The sequence below is a fragment of the Nyctibius grandis genome, chromosome Z, assembly GCF_013368605.1.
Source record: "Nyctibius grandis isolate bNycGra1 chromosome Z, bNycGra1.pri, whole genome shotgun sequence".
In the NCBI taxonomy this organism is placed as follows: Eukaryota; Metazoa; Chordata; class Aves; order Nyctibiiformes; family Nyctibiidae; genus Nyctibius; species Nyctibius grandis.
In genome coordinates, this window is record NC_090695.1 from 57,373,247 (window position 1) to 57,392,998 (window position 19,752).

Sequence of the window (19,752 nt, forward strand, 5' to 3'; positions counted from 1 at the left end):
TTCAGTTATTATTGAGTATAAGAATTGCTTCTTGGGACAATCTGGGAGTTTTACACAAAATTTAATCCATGCATAAAAGTAACTGTTCATGTCAGGATGATTCTTTTTCCATATTTGTTGATGGAAGAACTGAGCTTTCTAAGTGGCTGTTTTTTAGCTGTGTGATCTTGCTACCACTGTGACTGAACAAAATTTTGGAAACAGGAGCTGGTTTTTGTAGCGTTAGACAATAGTATGGAGATTCTTGAGTTTTATCTACTTTGAAGAATTTAAATAACAATGTTCAGCGGACTAAAAATCTAATTTTAAGGGTAAAGAAATGAGTGAAACAATGTTTAGCCAATCAAACTCAACACATTAAGAAGTCGTCTTCTTTATTGTGCTGCACTGGAAAATGATCTCTGTGTTTCAGCTTGAGAAGTGTGAAATAATTATTTTGAAAGGAAGAACAGGTTTCAGTTAGCCTTAATGCAAGTTTACTCATTTTTAATGCATTAACAAGAGTAGATATTCTATACCCCATGTGTTATGAGCACACACATTTGAACAGACTGTGTGTTCCTATGCAGCGCACACATACGTAACTAATACTAACCAGTGGAGCCAATTTAGTCTCTTGCTGTCTGGGTATTTAATCAAGAGCATCATCTCAGCACATAAACCCGAGAAAATTACATGGGTGAAGTGAATTAAGCTTTAATGTTTGAACACACAGGAATTATGTGCTGCCACCTATATTCAGATTACTGGTGAGATCAATGGTAGCATATTGATAAAGTTTCACGTTGTTACTTATCTTGCTTAGCATGGGGATAGTGGTTGTGATGTTATGACCTTCTAATGGAGCAAAGAACCATATTTAAAATGTTAATCCTGGTAAGAATTTTTTCTTTTGTGCTATAAAAGGTGCCCGCTCATTAAAGTAAAAGCTTTTTAACCCTTTCCCACTGTGGACTGAGAGTCAAGTATTGACCACTAAGATATCTGTAGTTCAGTTTCCTGGAGATAGAATAATTAAATGAAAGTCATAAGAGGAATTACTGTAATAATATTGGTAATGAATGATTCTCATATGAAAGTTATTCGTTATCATGTTTCATATCATAAAATGCTGTGTTCACACATTCTTTGGCTGAGGTAGTTTTCCTCTGACATCAGCATAATAATGAATAATGTTGCACCACTGCGTAGTCCATGCAGATTCACTGCTCTGTTGAATGGTTTCTGCACAGTTAGGCCTCAATTCAGGAAAGCATTTAACTATTTACCTAAATCCTTTAGCTTAGTATGTGCTTAATTCTAAAGCATCAGCTTAATTGCTGTATTGAACAGAGCTGCTTATTAAAACAGAGGACATTAATACTCACATATCTGTAACCTTTTGGGAACTTTTGAAGCTACTGTGTCAGGATGTGTTTTTTACATCAGTCATAGCTATTATTTAAATAAAGAATAAATATTCATGCGCTGTTACTCAGACCATTCTGTAATCTAACAAAAGATCTCTTAACATATATTTAAGTGCATTTAAATGCCTGAGTTAAAACATGCCAAGGTGTAAGGAGAAAAACGCACTAAAAAGCTGAAGACCCTTGATCATGAGCAGAACAAGTTCATAAACAAAGGCAAAATAACTGATGAAATGGAAAGAAACAGTTAAACAGCTTGATTCAGCAACTCAGCAAAAACAGTCTAATAGCTTAGCAAAAGGCAGTAGTTTTCTGTTGGTTTATTTCTTTCTGTAATCCAAGGAACTGTTAACCTTTTTTTGAAGGATTTGGGAGGTTCAGGCTGTTTTGTTTCTTTGATGTAAAAGATACATCACTATACTTAAGTTAGCATCTTAATAAATCAAAACTTATTGATAATATATTTAAAACCACGGTTTGTCTTTCAGTTGACGTATTTAATGTACAAAATAATTAAGATTTTTTTTTCACTTAATTGATGAACGGAAAAGTTAGGGAAACAAAGCAAATGACTTCGAGCTGTTCAGCATATTGTCTGCAAGTTTGGTGAACACCAAAGCCTTAAATTGTCTTTTGTTCCTGGGAGCTTGTAAGACATAATTTAGGAGAAGATTCTTCATTTGGGGGAAGGAGGTGGAGGTCTCTACAGATGTTTCTTGCCATGTGGTAGGAAAAAGCAGGTGTAAAACAAGTTTGATTATGTTTGCTTCACTGTAAAAATTCTTGCAACACATCTTTGGGGCATAGATAACCTCTCAACAACCTTAGAGAGCAAGCTTGAGCAGTAGAAGACAGTTCCTAAACAAATGGCCATCTGATTATGAAGTGTGCATCCCTAAAAGCACAGGGGACAAGCTGAGCAATGTTAGTCTATGATGTCTTTGAAGTGCAATAAAAGACTTTTCAGTTGTATTATTTCTGTTACGAGTCAGAACGTACAAAAGGAAAGGACAAATCTTCAGGTCTGTATTCTGTTTCAGTCAATCCTTAGCTAAACATGTGTTGCAGACAGTAGAAAACCAGCCAGCCTTCATTTGTCTAGGCTTTTTTATGTGGCAGCCTCCTTGGAGAGCTGGTGAGATGCATTTAAACGGAGACTTTAATATATTCTTTTACATGAGTGTTTATTTTGATTAAAATTACGAACTGGAATAATGGAAATCAAGATTTACTTTTTCTCCAACGAGTAAATTTGACTCCAAAACAAGAATCTTGTCTCTGAGGGATTGACGAGGTGTGCTCTGAGTGCTACAGGAGCAAAGGTGAAAATGTTCAGTTGATAAACATTTGAGGACTACTGCATTTGGTTATACGCTTGTAATCAGCTGTATAATTTCTTATCACTCTTCTTCTAAACAATGCAGCATCATAGATTATAAATTACTTTCTTAGCTATGATATTTGTGGTACAAACTGTACCTTTGGTAGAAATTGTCAGGTGTCAGGCTCAGAAATGCAGAGGAGCAGGTACTTCTCCATTTGGCAACCAAGCTGTACAACTCAGTGTCCACAGACTGTAATGCACCAAATTCCAAAAGTTTCCAGGGGTTCAAAAAATCATCAGACCAACTGATGAAGAAAAGTCTGTCATTCTCTGTAAACACAGAAAGGCCAAACCTCTGGCTGTGCAAAAGATTGGTGGCTGCTGTGAGAATATGCTGGGGAGGTACGACTATGTAGGTATCTAGTGCAGTCTAGACATCTTCCATTGGCCAGTGTGGGGAGCATTTTGCTAGCCTTGATGGAATTTGCTCTGGCTCAGGATGACTGCTCTCGTTGATTTTCACATTGGTGCTTTGTAATTGGGATTTTGCCCACACAATTGGTGTGCTGACTCCTTAGGCTCAGATTATGTGTTTATGCCCCAACTATGTCCTTAACTATGAACACTTCATTCTTGAATGTTAGGATTTGTTTTGTTTCTTTATTGCTAAACTAGTACTTAAGAGAAAGAATGAAAGGAAGAAATAGTTCAAAAATTCATTTTAACATCTCAGGAAGGATGCGAAGGTTTCCCAGTAGACAATAATGGTTCATCCCAGACCTGTGCAGTCCCTTCGTCACACCTGCCTTAAGGTGTCTTTATAATAAGCAGGAAGAAGATGGGAGGTCAGGGAAAGAAACGTTTGGTTTAATTTGTCTGTGTTATTCTCTGCTTCTTATCTTAAACCTTAGTGTCTGTACTTTTAAAAATACTTACTATGTTTTATGCAGACAAGATCATCGTTCAGTTGTGAATGAAGCAATTTCACTACAGATTGAAGATTAGAATTAATTTAAGATTAATTTAGAAAGACTTTTAGGAAAAATGCAATAGGGAAATGAAGAGAATAGCTTCTGTTTTATCTCTCTGAAGTTTCTGACTGATCTGAGAGCAATGCGGTTTTTTTCTCCCTATTTTTCTCCTATGTGACTATGTTACACACGCATATAAAAATAAATGAGCAGGCATTGCACCTTTTATCATTTCAAGCTTTATTTATACATATTGAAAAACTGTTTCTGTCACTCTTGAAGAAGTAAGAATTCTAAAACCCCATGATAGGAACCACATTATGGGAGCTTCATAATTTGAAAAGGGGCGATGGGGGGAATAATATAAAGGCTTCATTGAATTCCACTGTTTGTCAGTCTCATTCAGTTAAAAAAAATATTGTTGTCCATCAGATTGTAATCTTCATAATGTCTTAGGTGTTTTACAGACTAATTGGCAGTTTATAGTGCAAAGCTTTTCAGGTCATATTTGTAAATAAAGAAGCCAATTTGGATCGGGCCCTATCTTGTTCATATGATATACAAAGCTTAAGATAAATTTCTCTAGGTGAAAAAAACATTTTAAGTCCTATTATTCAAAGACCATGTGTATGACGATTAAACCGAATGGAAAATTATATAGTCTATGTGCTATAAGTCTTTAGAAGAAACTACAGGAATGAAAAGAAAAAATTTCTAACATTAATAATAGCTGTGCTACTTGGTGCTGCAGTCTGTAATCTAAAACTGGTTGTTTTCTTTTGCTAGTTTGCCTAGCGTAAGAGAGAGACTAATATGGAAGGGTAACAGGAAGAAGGTTAATTTGTCAGATTTCTCCATAGAACTTTCTCTAAAATGCCGTTTCCATGTCAGGAAAGGAAATATTTTTCTTCTGAGTCTCTTAAATAAACACAAGGCAGTTATGTAGCAAGAAATAAATTCATTGATTGAAGCCCTCTTTCCTGATAGCAAATTGTTAGCACTTGTTAGCAATTCTAACTTTGTTTTTACATGAACAAGTTCAAATGGCTTTTGAGAACGTATTTGAATATATAGGTTGTTCATGTTAATAGTAAGTCATGGTTTGATACTGGAATTTCTTCTTATGTTTCTGTGTCTGTTTATGTGGGTCTCTGATTATTTTTTTTCCTCTACATTTTGCTCAGGCTATTTTATATTGCATCTAGATTCATTCTTTTTAGCTGGAGGATGTGGATTATGACCATAGCTTATTAAAACATACACAGTTTATTAAACACAAAAATACTGTGAAGCATCTTGAGGATTAGTTTCATTTTATACACTTATATATTGGGAAATTAAGGGGTAGATTTTACCAGTTACAAGTTATTAGGGTGTCTGAGTCTCCAAATTCTAATTTGATCACAAAATTAAGTTTGTTGACAGCTTGAGAGAGTAATAATAAACAGCTGTGGCTTCATGTCAGAGAAAAGTATTTCTAATGCAACAGCAAGTGTAGGTGTATATGCAACAGATATGCACTTTTATAAAAATGTATGTTTCTTCTTAAATACTGCCCATATATTTACTGGTGCAAACTGATGCAGCTTTTTTTCCTTAAGAGTATGGAAAAGATGCAGATTTCAGTTTATACAGATTAGCCATCACTCTGCTTTTCATACATTAGCGGGAAAATAAATTTGCAAAGCTGACTTGCATTGTGTACAGTTTCTCATGGAAACAGTCTGCAGTTTATCTCTGTTATTCAGTGTGCAGGTCAACATGTTTGTTGAGCAAGTGTTCTTTTCTTTCATTTTGTGAGTGTGAGAAGCAAGACCTTTCTGCAGATAGGGCACTGTTCTCCATATCCATTAACAGATGTCAGCACATGCCTCGGGCAGGGCTAGTAAATACCAGTCACAGAATCACATTCCATCAAGGCTGACAGACTGTGTCTTCTGGGTTAGACACATGGTCAACACATGTTGTTAAGAGTCCAGTTTGGACTCTTTAGTAGTACTCCTACCTGTGGGGCTTTTTTATTATTATTTTGGTTTGTTTTTTAGAATTTAAACTCTGGTGAGGCTATTTTCTGCCGAATGTGCCTGATCATAAAGTGTGTGTTAGTACAGCAGAGATCAAGGTAAGACTTTCTTGCTTTTTAAAGAAAGGTAGATGTGCTAATGAATCAGCAAACTTCAGTTTTTCGGGTATGGGCCAGAGGTAGCTGAGGTAGGTTTTGTATTTTCAAACAAAAGCATAGAATAAAAGATGAAGCTGACATCTTGTGTGGTGTGTCTAAAGTAGACAAATGGAGAGTCATGCGTGGATGGTATCAATGACCACATTTAAAAATATGTGAGTAGTAATTACTAGATCTCCTCATTCCACCTCAGATAAAGTGGGATAAATGTTGCTGGTGTACTCCAGAATAGTACTAATGTGAACACAAGGAATGAGCTTGTGTCCATAAATCAACAAAGAGACTGGCTTCAGGCCAGACGTTTTGGATTCACAGTGTGGGTGGAGGCTCCAAACACAAATCTCAGGCTGCCTTTAGTATCTGGCTGGGTGTGGTACCTTTCAGATTATGTTACTATGGTCTTCGAACTGAAGTTTGTCCTGTAAGTCTAAGTGATGCCTTTGACAGAATAGTAACTCTTCCTTTACATTTCCCTCCCTCCTTCTCTCTTCATCCATCTCCACAAGTTAAATGCCCACAGCAATGGAAAATCAATAGCCAGGTAGAGTCTGTAGTCATTGGGATTAAAGCTATCAGAGCTGGGACGGCTGAGAATGAGAGCCTGACCTCTTCGGGATCAATGCTGTGACATGTTGTACCCCTTTATCACCCTTATCATCCACCGCATGACTGTGTCACTGAAGCCCCCAAGATGAAACAAGTGTTTCGCTTCAGGAGTTGCAGCAAAAGAGAGATCAGGTGAAAGTCATGTGTGCCAGCTTTGAACAAATTTTACAAATGCAGGATCTGAGGAAACAGTTTTAATAAAGAGAATGAAAAATGTCCAGCTAATCGATTAGGAGGTGCAGAATGACGGGAAGTTAAGTGGGTGAGGGTGTTAACAGTACTTGAGAGTCTCTGGAGTACTCAGATTTATAGGTGGGAAATAAATGTTGATTTGTTTATTCCCTCCCTCCCTCATATCTACTCAGGGAAGAGCAATTAGTTTCTATTTTTTAATGTTTGCATTATCATTGAACATATATCTTTCTGCAGTGCCAGCTATAAAAAATCGATACAGGACCCAGCTGTACAAATAAACACAGTTATGAGTATAAGGGGGAAATGATTAACAGTGAGTGGAGTAAACACATTTTTGAACAATTTATTTCTTAAAGAGCTTTTAAAGCATAAAAGTAAATAAAAGATGTGTCCGTACTTTAAATTCAATGTCATAGTTAGTGTTATGATGCAACTGAAATTTTTGTTTAGCAACAGAATCAGAAAAAAAGGTATTTCAGGTCTCTCAGGTTAATGGAATTGATACAACATATGTCATTCAAAGAACTCTTACATTTTAAATAGCATATATCTCCTTCCCATTCAAACTTACTCCTTCCCTCCTGTGTTTTGTAGGCTTGCTTTGTTTTGCAAAGGATGTGTTTCAGTCAAGGCACATTAGGAAGTTTTTAACAATCAGGTTTTTTTAAAAGAAAAAAAAAAGTGGAGGAATTTTGGTTTCTTTTTTTCTTTTCCAGCAAGTTAAAGTCTTTTACCAGACTAGTTTTGAGGAGGTTTCTTGGTTCTGGAAGTTAAGAGAATTAAAAGGTTGTAAGTGGTCATCTGCAGGGTAGCTGTAAACTTCGATAGCATGGGAAAAATGAAGTTCAAGAAAGTGAAGCTTGAGCCGTTACTTTACCAGTGTTGTAAACCTTGGCCTGTCCTATCTAAGGACAGTTTCCAGACCAATTGCCTATGCAGGAGTAGGTGCTTCTGGCATTTCAAAAGGTCTAATTTTTGTATCAGCACAGAATAAAAATAATTATCAACAGTTTGGTATTTTTTGGTGAATTTCTTTTGTTCTGGCCAAACATTCTTTGACTCTTCAGAGCTACTCCGTGCTTAATGAGTTCTTTTCTTTAAAAATGAAAATTCTAGCTCAAACTGATTTGTTTCATGTTTCTTCCTGTGTTTTAGTCCCTGTAGTAGATCACTTGTCTCATTTAAATAGGCAGTATGAAGTACCAGATACAATGGTAACTGATCAGAATCCTGTTATTTAACAAAAAAAAAAAAAAAAAGCCCTCCAAATAGGAAGGCACAATATCTCCCTTGTGTACTGTTGGCTGATAAGAAGGTGAAAAGGCATGAGATTCTCCAGGGAGACAAGCCATGTAAAGCTGACTCTTTTTCTCATGAAGTCCAGCTTAATCCAGCTCTATTCTTGCTGTTCTTAATTTGTTTGGGTTTTTTTGCTTTTGGACCCATCCAAGTAGTGTGAAAAATCTCCCAGAGAGGAGGCGCACAGCAGGAATAAAAGGGGAAGGTAGATCTCTGACAAATGCGTGTGAAGTGAAACACACAGGAAGATCACTCAGCTCTTTCAAGAAATGTGATAGGCTCTTGCAGCCAGTTGTGAAACAATAATTTGAAGTCTGATGAACTCTTTTAGGTGCAGGAGCCTGATTCTGCTCAGCTGTGTAATTGTGATGGAAGGGAGCCAGTCGAAGGCGGAGACTCGGGCGCAGCCTTTTGGGAGGCTTGTTCGGGCAGAGTGGGTGGGAAAGTAAAGCGAAGGTTACAAATAATAAGTTGCTCTGCCTGATTGATAATGAACTAGGAATAAGTGGCATTATTATAGTAATAAGTTTTCCATGGAAGCCTGATGATTGCAGAGAAACTTTAGCTGAGTGCGTGTGACCACATCTTATTTTGATCAGCTGTAGCACAGCAAAGCTGTGTAATTATCATAATCTAACAATTAGCCTGGCATCCTTTCCCAGTGTTTAATTACTCCAATAAATGGTAATTGAATAGAGGACTTAATGACAAGAGAATAAGTTTCTTTCTGCATTGTGTACTTAACTTGCAGTTAATTTTTGAATACTGTTTTTTTGAACAACAGCCTTGATTAATTGTTTCTCTTTTGTTTTGTCAGTCAGTATTTTGCTTCCTACATAGTGTTTTCTCATGGTGTTTTGGACTTGTCTTAACTTGTGAAACTGTAACCTAAGGACTAAAAGGTCATAGACATCTCCTTTATATTACAGGGGTTTTTTGTTTGCTTGCTTAGGGTAGCAATATCCTGCTAGAGGTTTAAAATGTCGCTGGCTTGCTGCTGTTAGCAAACCCACTTCTCTTAGCATCTGGAAAATGTTGAATTTTCTTTTGGTTTGAATGGAGCTAAAATTAAAATAGCTCTTTGATTACTTCATTGTTTGTGCATCAGAATCATTGTTGATGTCAGAAAAGCTATGGGAACAGAGTTTATTAACTGTTGTGACAAAGCCAGTAAAAGGAGCAGAAAAGCATTAAAGAGGTTATTTTTGCATAGCACAGAAATAGCATCTTTAAAATTATCTGCAGTAAAATGGTACACTTAATCCCACAACCCCTCAGATAATTAAAAACCACAAGATTTCCCCCATCACACATAACAGCTTTAAGTTAGCTGAAATGAGGAGGCTTGGACTTTCTAAAAGAATAATGAGGCACAAGTTACCCTGCTGTGTTAGTGTCACAGCATGTGAGTAGAGCTTGGGATGGTCTAATGCACTATGCTTGCCACCTAACCAGAGGCAAAAGCTGTGAGCAAGCTCAGTAATGTGGAATGGTAAATAACTGACATCATCATATCCTAAGAGCAATTAAAATGTTGTCCTTTTAAAGGATGTTAATGTTTTCCAGAAAACGCCTGGGTTTTGTGTATTATTGCATATACAAATACCTACTTTATACTCATCTCTCTGTTACTAATAATTTAAGCAAGCAATTTCATAACTAGCTAGCAAGAAATAAACTTAGTTTTCAACCTATTTCTGTATTTTTCCAGTTGAAGCTTTTCCTATGTCTGGAGCATTTATAAGAGATGTTTCTGTTGTCTAATAACATTTAATCTACTGGTGGTTCAGCCTTTGTTGGGATAGTTAATGGGATCTTCTCACCTGGCTGCTTTTTTCATGATACTTGTAGGAATGGACTTCTCTCTCAGACCGCTCTGTCTCCATTAAATTTAGTTAAAACTGGCTTAGTGGCCATGAAAGTAAAAAGGAGGAGCTGCATGACCAGCAGTTACAGGGGTATGCACATGTGCTGCTTGCAGAAGCCTTTTTTCCTTAGGAAACAGAATAAGTAACTTTTTGCTGTGCTGTTTCTGAAGAACTATGGGTAATTATGGTTTGTGTTTACCCCAAGAATAAGTAGATTCAGTGAATTTTGTTGATGTTGCTTTGCATTTCAGATTATCATTTGAGAGCAAGGCAACTAGTGTAAGGCATTCAGCAGTGACAGTGTCCTCTGTGCATTGATGTTACTGGCTGTGCAGACTCCAGGCAGCAGGATTGGGGCCATTTGCATCTGATCCCTTCTGACATCAGACTGAAGACCAGAATTTCATAATTCATTGTGAGAGACGTTATTTGAAGTCTTTTCTGGTTCACAATGAAGCCTTGCTGCATGCATTTGACAGAACACACTCCAAATACAGAAAGGTTGACATAGTAAAAGGAAAATTTTCCAATACACTTGTCTTGAAGTAGAGCATCTGTTGTGTTGATTTTACAGGAAGGGTGATAGAATATAACTAATAAGATTTGTATGGGAAGCAACAAGCAGAAGCTATTGCAATTTTTTGTCTATCTAAATGATAATGGGCAATTAGTGTTATTTGTGCTGTTCTTAAACTGGATTTTTATAATGTTTATTCCAAGAAAGAAAGGAAGAAAGAAACAAAAAAACCCAACCACACAAAACTGTTGTTGCATTCTAAATATCTGTTTAAATAAATCGTCACTTGTTTCAGTGACCAGCAGTTATTAAATTCAAGATGAGACACATGCTTTAGAGCTTAGAATTATGAAGAGAAGCATGCACACAGACTGTGTACTTTCACTTGTGTTAATGGATAAACAAAATGCAGAAGGCATTAATTACTTTGAAAATGTTTTGCTAGTCTTGTGTTTCTGTGGTTAAAATTACCATGAAGTTCTTTCTCTGCATCCTGAACACCTGGACATTTCATCAATGGCATTTGACCACAGAAACATTCATATGACTGTCTTTGCTGGAAGAAGTATTATGCAAATTTTCTGTAGCAAGCTGATGTTTGTTGATTGTGGAAATGTTCAGGTTTAGAAGCTACTTAACTATCTGTCTCTGTCTTCAAAATGGCTTTTATAGCCCTACCGCCTAATAGCTAGCTGTGTAGTATGCAGGTTTCCAAGACACTATTTGAATGCCACCTGACAAAAAACAAAGGTTAATTATGTCTGAAGAATAGCTGTGTTTTGCTGTCTGTAAGCCAGAGTGCATGGAGACAAATAACATTATTTGCAAGAAGGTTTGTAGATCCTGTCAGAGTTTTGGAGAAACATTTTTGATTGGTTTCTACCACAACACAGTGTTCTGTTATGCAAAATCTAGATAGGTCTGGTTCTACCTCATGGTGGGATTTATATAAAGAATCCTGATTACCACATGGTTCCAGAAGGGCGTGAGAGTCCAGATGAGGATCTGCCAGAACAGGATGAAGACCTAACTGAGAAGAGGAAAAGAACATCAGTAGCATTACTAGAGAGTGTGGGAAAGCACGCTTTCTATTCTGAACGGGACTGGAAAAAGGGTCAAACTTATTAAACCTTAAATGCAGTCAACAGGAGATCTGCTATTCTTGTCATCTCTACGAATATATCTGTTAACAGATTCCACCGTCCTTCTACATGTTGTGCTCCTCAACATATGTAGGCAGCTAAACATTGATAAATGCTTTCATTTGAAGTGGAAGTTCTGTTTCACTCTAATACCTGACATTACACTACTACTAAGAGGTTTTCAGCCTGTAAATGTTAAATGGTTTCCACTCAGATGTGGTTTAAAATTCTTGGAAATGTGTTTCTGAAGTGTTTCTTTTAACAGCTTTGAGGAGTCTAGGCTGATGAATTTTTTTGTGAGTTACTCATGGCCATCACTTGCATTTCTGTTCAGGTTAGAAGCCTTTGTGTTTCATCTTTGAGAAGGTAAATACAACACACTGCCTTGTAACTGAAGAAACGAGAATGGTCTCAGTTCACTCCAAGAGGCACGCTGGAGATCTTGTGGTCTCTTTTGGAAAAATAGAATTAGTTCTACATCTCTTCAGTACACATGCTGAGGTTTTGATTACTGTCTTCTTTAAGATATTACAAGAGAGGAAATAAATACCTGCTTTCTGCTTCTTAGTTAGCTAATAACCTCTTTTCAGTGTTGCTGTTAATATATGGAGTAAAGAGACTTTACTTGATAAAATACCTTGGTACACATTGTCCCTGTAGCAGCTTCACTGCTGTGCCAGCTATATCAGCTAAAGGCCAGTTTACATCACTTAAAATATGCACCATCGTCTTCCTTTTTTTGAACACATAAAAGTAAACACTTTCTGGCTATGGCGAATGACTGTGGAATGAAAATACTGAGAGAGCAGGGGAGCGGGGAGGAAAGGACACTGGGATAAAAAGGACTTGGTTGTGTATTTCACCCTCAGACCTGCTTTGCAAGCAGCCCTTGCTTCTTTCCACGTGTTTGACAGGCAAGGATGTGCTGAGGTGAATGAAGACACTCAACTGCTTCAGCACTTATGGAAGCAGAAAAAAGAATGAATCTACTAAAATACCAGTGATCAAAGACAATGGCTGTGTTGTGGTTTTGTTTGTTTAACAAGAATACAGTAGGGGTCTTTGCCAAAAGCGAGTCAGATGAGTGCTCTGTTTGCAGTATTGGGTAGAACAGCTCACTGGTGCAGCTTACAAGTTTGTTTTCATTGCTAACACAGATTTAAGGTGTGATCACAAATTTAGTTGTCCGCCTCTTTGTATTTATCATCTGCATTGTCACAGGCTGTGCGGTCAGGTTCTTACCTTCAAGTTCATCTATTTACAGTACAGACTGTGTCTGGGAAATGTCTGTGTAGACTCTCCTTTTGGTTAAGGGAGAGAAATAGCAGCTTCTGGAGTGTGATCTGTCTCATTCCAGCGTACCTTGGGCCTAAACAATCCAGATGAATTGAACTTGAGAAGTTCCTATTTCTCTCCATTGACTTAAAGAGAATGTGAAGAAGCAGTTCGCATAAGGTTATTTGTGTTGAAAAGTCTAATGTTAAGGAGACCACTCTGATCCTGAATGTCTACAATTACATAAGTGTAGTTCTGAAAGCATATAGTTTCTGTCACAAAACTGTAATTGGGCATTATTGTGAAGGCACAGGCTGATAGAAGAGGTAACCTTGAGAATCCCTTGAGAAAACTACATCGTCTGTCACCTGCATGGTTAAAAAAAACCATGTGCACACACACACACAAATTTATATTAATTTTTACTTGCTAAAACTGTATTTAAAAAAAAATAGAGATACCATTGCCAGAATGTGGCTTTCCTATTCATAACTTATGAGATACCCTTTTTCGTTACCTGTAAGAAATGGAATGCTGTTAACTGATACAGAGAACAGACAACAATTTGAAAACAATACATTTTTACAAATGTGTTAAGACAGTATCTGTTCAAGTGACAGGTTTTGAAAGCACTGGAGTACAAAAATATATTTTTAACTAATGATTTAGATAAATGTGAATTCTTCTGGAATAACTGTGGTTGAGAGAAGCTTTTCCGTGTTACAGAATGGAACTGTGAGGCTGTGCACTGGCTGGAATTATACAGATATGTCATGCTTTGATGCGTGTACAGTTTTTCCCCTTTAAAAAGCTATTTTATTGAAGTTAAATTATTGTAGGGATATGAAAAGGTGTCATTTCCTCTGAATTTATCCTTGGTGGGCCAGCAGATCATTGCTTTTTCTCTGAAATTAAATAGAAGGATCCAGATGGCAGATTTCAAGCCCATCAGGTGTTTAAAATATGCCCCTCAGCTAAAAAGAAGTATTATAGTTAAATCTGTCATGGCCTTTTTATTGCTCTGTGGTACACTTGACAACTGCAGCAGTGAAAGAGAGAAGCTACAAGTAGCCCAGTCAGCCTGAAGTGGAGTAGGTCAGTGGTTGGTTTCTTTGGCTGCCCCAGGGAGTTTGATAGACGTACAGACCTGGTTTATGGAATCATTAAATCCATCACGGTATAAGCTCCCATGGAGCAGTGAATTTGTTCCCATAGTTTCTTCCAGATATTATGGTAGGCATTAGAGAAGTAATGGAAGTGAAACATGGAGGAAAGAAAAAAGGACACCCTCCCCACTCCCAACAAAACAAGAATCCCACATCTCTAAGGACTACTCAGTAATAATAATAGTAATAATAAAGTGTATCTGGGCTGGTACCTTGGCCTGCATTTCTCAGCTGGCACTCATTCAGAGCTGTCACGTTCAGCTGAGTGCTGATAATTCGTATCATTGCTGAACAGAGCAACGTCTCCACTGTGTATTTTGGCAAAGGAGATGCACTGCTTTTCAAATATCTTTAAAAAGCAGTACAGGCTTTTCTTTGCATCTTGACAAATGGCTGCTAATCATGAAGAAAGAGTAAACCTGTTTGTGCTCTTGTAGTAACTATAAGTACTTGCAGTCAAATCAGCTTTCAGCATAGGGGTGATTACTGCGTGATTCAGAGCACAGCGTATGTTTGGGTTATTTATTTGCATGCGTATGTAGATGTTTATGTAGACACTGATTTGCAGAGGCTGATACAGCTTTGGCTTCTTCTTGCTTCTTTCTCCAAATGATAACAAAAGAAATCACAACCAAATAAAGCAGACACTTTGTTTATTCAATAAACCATAGGGAATGATGGCCTATATCTTGGAGTGCATTAGCAAGAGACTGATTTTGTAAGAGAAGAGAGCAAAACCTTTATCTAGAAGGCCGTATGATCATAGTCTTGTATAAGCAGTCTCTGATAGCTTTGGTGAATTGTAAGGGTTATTTTTGAGGGGGAACGTGCATAGCTGGAGTGTAATGAAGTGCCATTACTGATGCTGCTTTTATGAGAATGTCATAAAAGAGACCCTGCAACAAGGTCATCCTGAGTTAACTGTGCTTACGTCTGAACTCTTCCTGTGATTTCAGGTTCCAGCGGGGCGACTACCACATCGATGTGTGCATCAATGACTACCTAGATGTTTTCTGCCCTCACTATGAAGACTCAGTGCCGGAAGATAAGACCGAACGCTACATTCTGTACATGGTGAACTTTGATGGCTACAGCTCCTGCGATCACACCTCCAAAGGGTTCAAGAGGTGGGAGTGTAATAGGCCACATTCCCCAAATGGACCGTTGAAGTTCTCTGAAAAGTTCCAGCTCTTCACGCCCTTCTCGCTAGGATTTGAGTTCAGGCCAGGCCGGGAATATTTCTACATCTGTGAGTATATAGAGATTTACCACTGTTGCACAGGAGGTACTAATTTTTCACCTATGCTCTGTGGAAATACAGAGGGCCAAACGGTATATAATGCAGATGTCTTACAGTTAATGTGGGCTTAACTATCTCCAGATACATTAGCTAGGAATCTAGCTAGTGAAAATGAGATTAAATCACAGCTTCTTTTCTCATGTGAAATGGCATGTCAGCCTGTTCACTGAATCGTGGCTGACTTTTAAAGCAAAACGCACTATTACATTTATTCCAGTGCTCTGAGGTGGAGGAGGAGAAGCTGAGGTCAAGAAGAGTAGGATGGAAGCTGTCCCCAAATATGAGGAAAAATAATTAATCCTTTGCACGTGAAATTCCTGGATTTTCTTATTTGCTCAGATGAAATATTCTTGTCTCTGTGATATTTATCACCCAAGGAAAGTTAGGTCTGTGTAGTTTGGAAGCAGTATGGCTGCTGATGTCAGTAGTCCGGTGATATTTAAAGTTTTAATTTCTTAGGCAATACTCCTAGCATCACACCATGCAGCTCCTTTTTTCTTCCTTCCTTTTTTTCTCCCCTTTTTCTCAGACAAGCTGTTTCTGTCAGCGTGGGCAATGTTGGGTGCCGTGGGAGCAGGTGGCAAGCAGAGGAGTGTGAATGGGCTCACACACCCTCACGGCCACTCCCCAAAGCAATTGAGAGCACCCTGCCAGAGCTCTGCACTCTCCTCCACGGAGGCCTCCATTGGGACTGCTCTGGGCACCCAGAGGAGATGCAGGATAAAATCCAGGGCTAAGGAAGTAAAAACATCAGGAGGTTAAAAAACAGTGGGTTGAGCTGACTGATTGCCTGACCCCACTGTGCAGCTGATACTGCTTCATCTGTCTTGCTTGTTTAATCCTTCAACAAAGATCTTATTTCATCAATTTGGTTTGTACCTGAATCTTCCACTCCTAACAAGTTTTGACTGCTCCAGTAGTAGGGTTTTTTTTCTGTTTTTAGTGTTAGACTAGAGAGTTGAAAGCTTTAGACAGACTGTAGGTCCCAGTAAATACTGCCTTCATACGTGTAGCTGACCTTTCTACTGTGAAACAGTCATTCCACCTCATTTCACCAGAGAAACTGAGTATGTATGATCCCTGTTTTTCAGCCTCATTTCTTCAGCACTGAGATTTTTCTTTTCCCTTTCTAAATCTGCAGGGAAATACGTTTCTAGTGGGTAGTTTTCCATTCATTTCTTTTTCTTCCAACAAATAAAAACCTCTAATGAGTGGTGGTTCAGCATCAGAAGAACAGTGCCTTGTTCTTCTGCTGAAGCACAATAATAATAATAATAATAAAAAAATTAAAGGGCAAACTGTAATGTTACTAAAAACTGGTTTTTAATATAGTCGTGAGAAATTATGTAAAGATATCAGAGTTAAGTGGATAATGTTCTAGGATAAATAAACCTCTACTGTGTAGGCCCAGTCCTACTCATGTTGGTCACAAAAGCTTCCCATTAACTTCAACAGGATTTTTGTGTCATTCAAAACCCTGATATCGGGCTCCCTGGGAACACTGGATTTTTTGGTTGGTTTTTTTTTGGTTGGTGGGTTGGTTTGGCGTGGTTTTTTTTATTCAGTTCCCGAGCATCATCAGTAAAACAAGCAAGATTACTTAACCTAAGGAATGTAGTCTTTGCCATCACATGGTTGCAATAAAATGTAGCACAGGGATGGCATCAGTAGCTGCAAGCATAAAAAACCATTTTTTTTTCTGAATTTTAAAAAAGAAAGAAAGAAAAATGTTTAATAAAGGTGAAAAGCAAACATGAAAGTGAAGGAAAAAAATGTGAGAAATCTCAGCTTGGTCTGTCTAGGTAATAGCTTTATTGTTCGAACATTCAAAATCCATTGAACTCTCAAGCAAGACATTATTATTCAAATACAACCAGGTTGCTTATGCCTGGTTTTCCTCATTTGTGGTTAAATTCAATATTTCACTAAAGATCATTATGGATCTTCTATAACATTCACTTAACTGCGTCATTTAACTGTCAAGGGCTCCCTTCAAAATAATTGTTCCAAAGTGCTTTAAAATATGAAGAGCTTTATGGTATTCAACTGTGTTTAGATGGAATTTTTTTTTTTTTTTTGAAAGGTAAAATAGCAAAAAATTAGCAGCAAGGAGATATTCATTTACTAGTAGCTTATTGACCAGGTATTCACTGAAATGAAATTTTTAGGTGTACTTCAAGGACACAAAAGCATTTTCCCTCCTTTTCTGTAGTTTTAAGTATTTTTTGCCTTCGTCCTTCACTCTGCTGAGGACAGTAACAAGGTTTGCAATGCAGGAGTTGCAGGGAAGCACTGTACACTAAGTTAACAATTAAATGCAAACCTTCTGAGGGAAGAGTTGTCCATCCTCGAATGTTTTTTCTCTTAGTTTGTGCTGAAGAAACAAGATGGTGAAAAGCTATTCCTTGTTTCCTCATCAAAATGGTAAGCAGACTGTAGTCCAGGCTACCGAGACTGCCTTTGTTACCTTTCTGTGTCTTCATGTTAAGGAAATAACTGCTTTGCCAGGGAAGGTTTCCTTTCCTCTGCAGATCTGAAACGTTTGCCCTCTCTGCGGGAGAGCAGGGAGGCTGACTATGTAGCATCAGTCTGGTATATTCTATTTAAGGGTTACAAAATATGTTGGGTAGTCTAGACCTCTAGAAAGACAGAAATATTAAGTGGTTGGTAAGGTATTTAGCTTAATTACTGTCTGTTTGGTGCTGTTTCGAAAATCTTCACAGTTTACCTTTTAAGGACGTGAGTTGCCTCTCTTGCTTCCATTATTTTCAGAAAATGCAATAATGTGAGAACAATCGCTGTCTCTTTTTCTGAATTGTTGGTTTTGAAAATGCCACTTTTCTTTGTTATGCTATTGCTGTCTTATATTGCTCTGATTAACTTGGATCTCCCTTCTTTGCATGTTCATTCTAGGAAAATACAAGAAAAAAAAAATCTGTCTGATATCAAATTTACATTGAAGAAGTGAATTCAGCATTGCAGACATGCAGTCAGCATGTAGTGATTGAGTTTACTTTTGAAAGAAGAAAAGGTTATTAAATATTTACAGAGAAATTAACTTTTATTTATTGAGGGAGTGCACAGTGCAGGGCTGGGGAAAACAAAAAGTAGATCATGATCTGCAGTCTCTATTTTTACTTAGTTCTTAGCAGGTACTCACCTCAGGTTACTGTATGTTAGCCTGAAAACAGACAAAATAGTATTACTAGTGAAACAGAAACAAATGAAATATGGAGAAAGCAGAAATTAAATACTTAGTGGTATGACAGTGATTTTAATGTCCTTCAGAAGGGAAAGTAAGTTTGGGTGTGTGCAAGTTAAGGTGGGGTACTGTGAATGGGGAGAAGAACACAAAAGCAAGGAAGGGGATAAAAAAAAAGATCCTAAAATGTATAATGTTATATAATTATATGAATCAAAATGAGGGTATCATTTTCATTACTTTAACTTAATTATGGGTGGTTTATGTTTATTAATGTGCTAAGTGTTGAATAAAATACTAGTAACAACTTAGCAAATGTACATGAAATGAAAAAATTAAGACACGGCTAGAACCAGACTGGTACAGATTACTGCAGAATCCTGACCACAGTTTCTGAACCAAGCTCCTGTGTCAATTTAGGATAGACCACATTGCTCTTTTCTTGAAAGCAATGTATCATCATTGGTGCAGTGTCACAAGCGGTGCTAATATTAAGCTGTAGCATATGCTTTTCTCTGAGTGATCAGTCCAGTTACTCCATCAAAGAATTTGGTATTTGACATGATTTATCCTTAAGAAATCTGTGTTGTTTTTATCATCTTATCCTCCAAGATTTTGTTTTTATTTTTTTATTTAGTCATTTGATCACTGTGAATATTGTCATTTGTACATGCTTAGACCCATTTCCTAGAGAGACCAGGAAGGTTTGCTCTTCACAGTCCTCTTGCTGCTTTCCTGTTCTGCACAAGATCTTGAAGGTTTCTGCTAGCAGTTAGCAGGCTTTACATGTAATTTATCTAAACATAACTTAAGTGGTTCTTTCTCCATTCTTACTGAGAAAAGAGCTCCTTTCATCTTTTAAAAATCCGGTTGTCTTACCCGTGGCTTATTTGTGTAACCTTTTTTGTTGCTGTTTCTTTCTTGTTTCATCTCATGCATGTGTCTTTCTGCCTTTATTTCAAAATGCTTATGCTGTTTCTTTGTGTCACCTTTAATGTTGTGTCATTATCACTGTATCTTTGTTGTCAAAATTTATTTGCATGAGACTTCTAACTGTCGGTTCAGGAAACTTGTATTGTAACCATGTTGCTCCTCACCACACCAGGATAGTATGCTTTTAGGATTTGAATACAATTATGGTTATAAATAATATGTTTTTAATCGTTTTTAACTTTGCAATTAAATTAAGAAACTGAGTTTGTAAAGTTGTACTTACAGTTGTACATACAATTCTTCTTAGTAACATCCAGCTCTCCTGTACTCCTTTTCCTCATAGAATATGTTCCTAGGGAACCT

At 37.4% G+C, this 19,752-nt stretch overlaps 1 protein-coding gene across 2 annotated transcripts in view; it reads left to right on the top strand.

Moving 5' to 3' along the window:
• Window positions 1-19,752, top strand: part of EFNA5 (ephrin A5) — a 231,308-nt gene that overhangs the window by 173,381 nt on the left and 38,175 nt on the right. For both annotated transcript variants that reach the window (XM_068422726.1, XM_068422727.1), the window contains exon 2: window positions 14,911-15,203. In XM_068422726.1, the coding sequence (XP_068278827.1) occupies window positions 14,911-15,203 (293 nt within the window). The remainder of the gene's footprint in view (window positions 1-14,910; window positions 15,204-19,752) is intronic.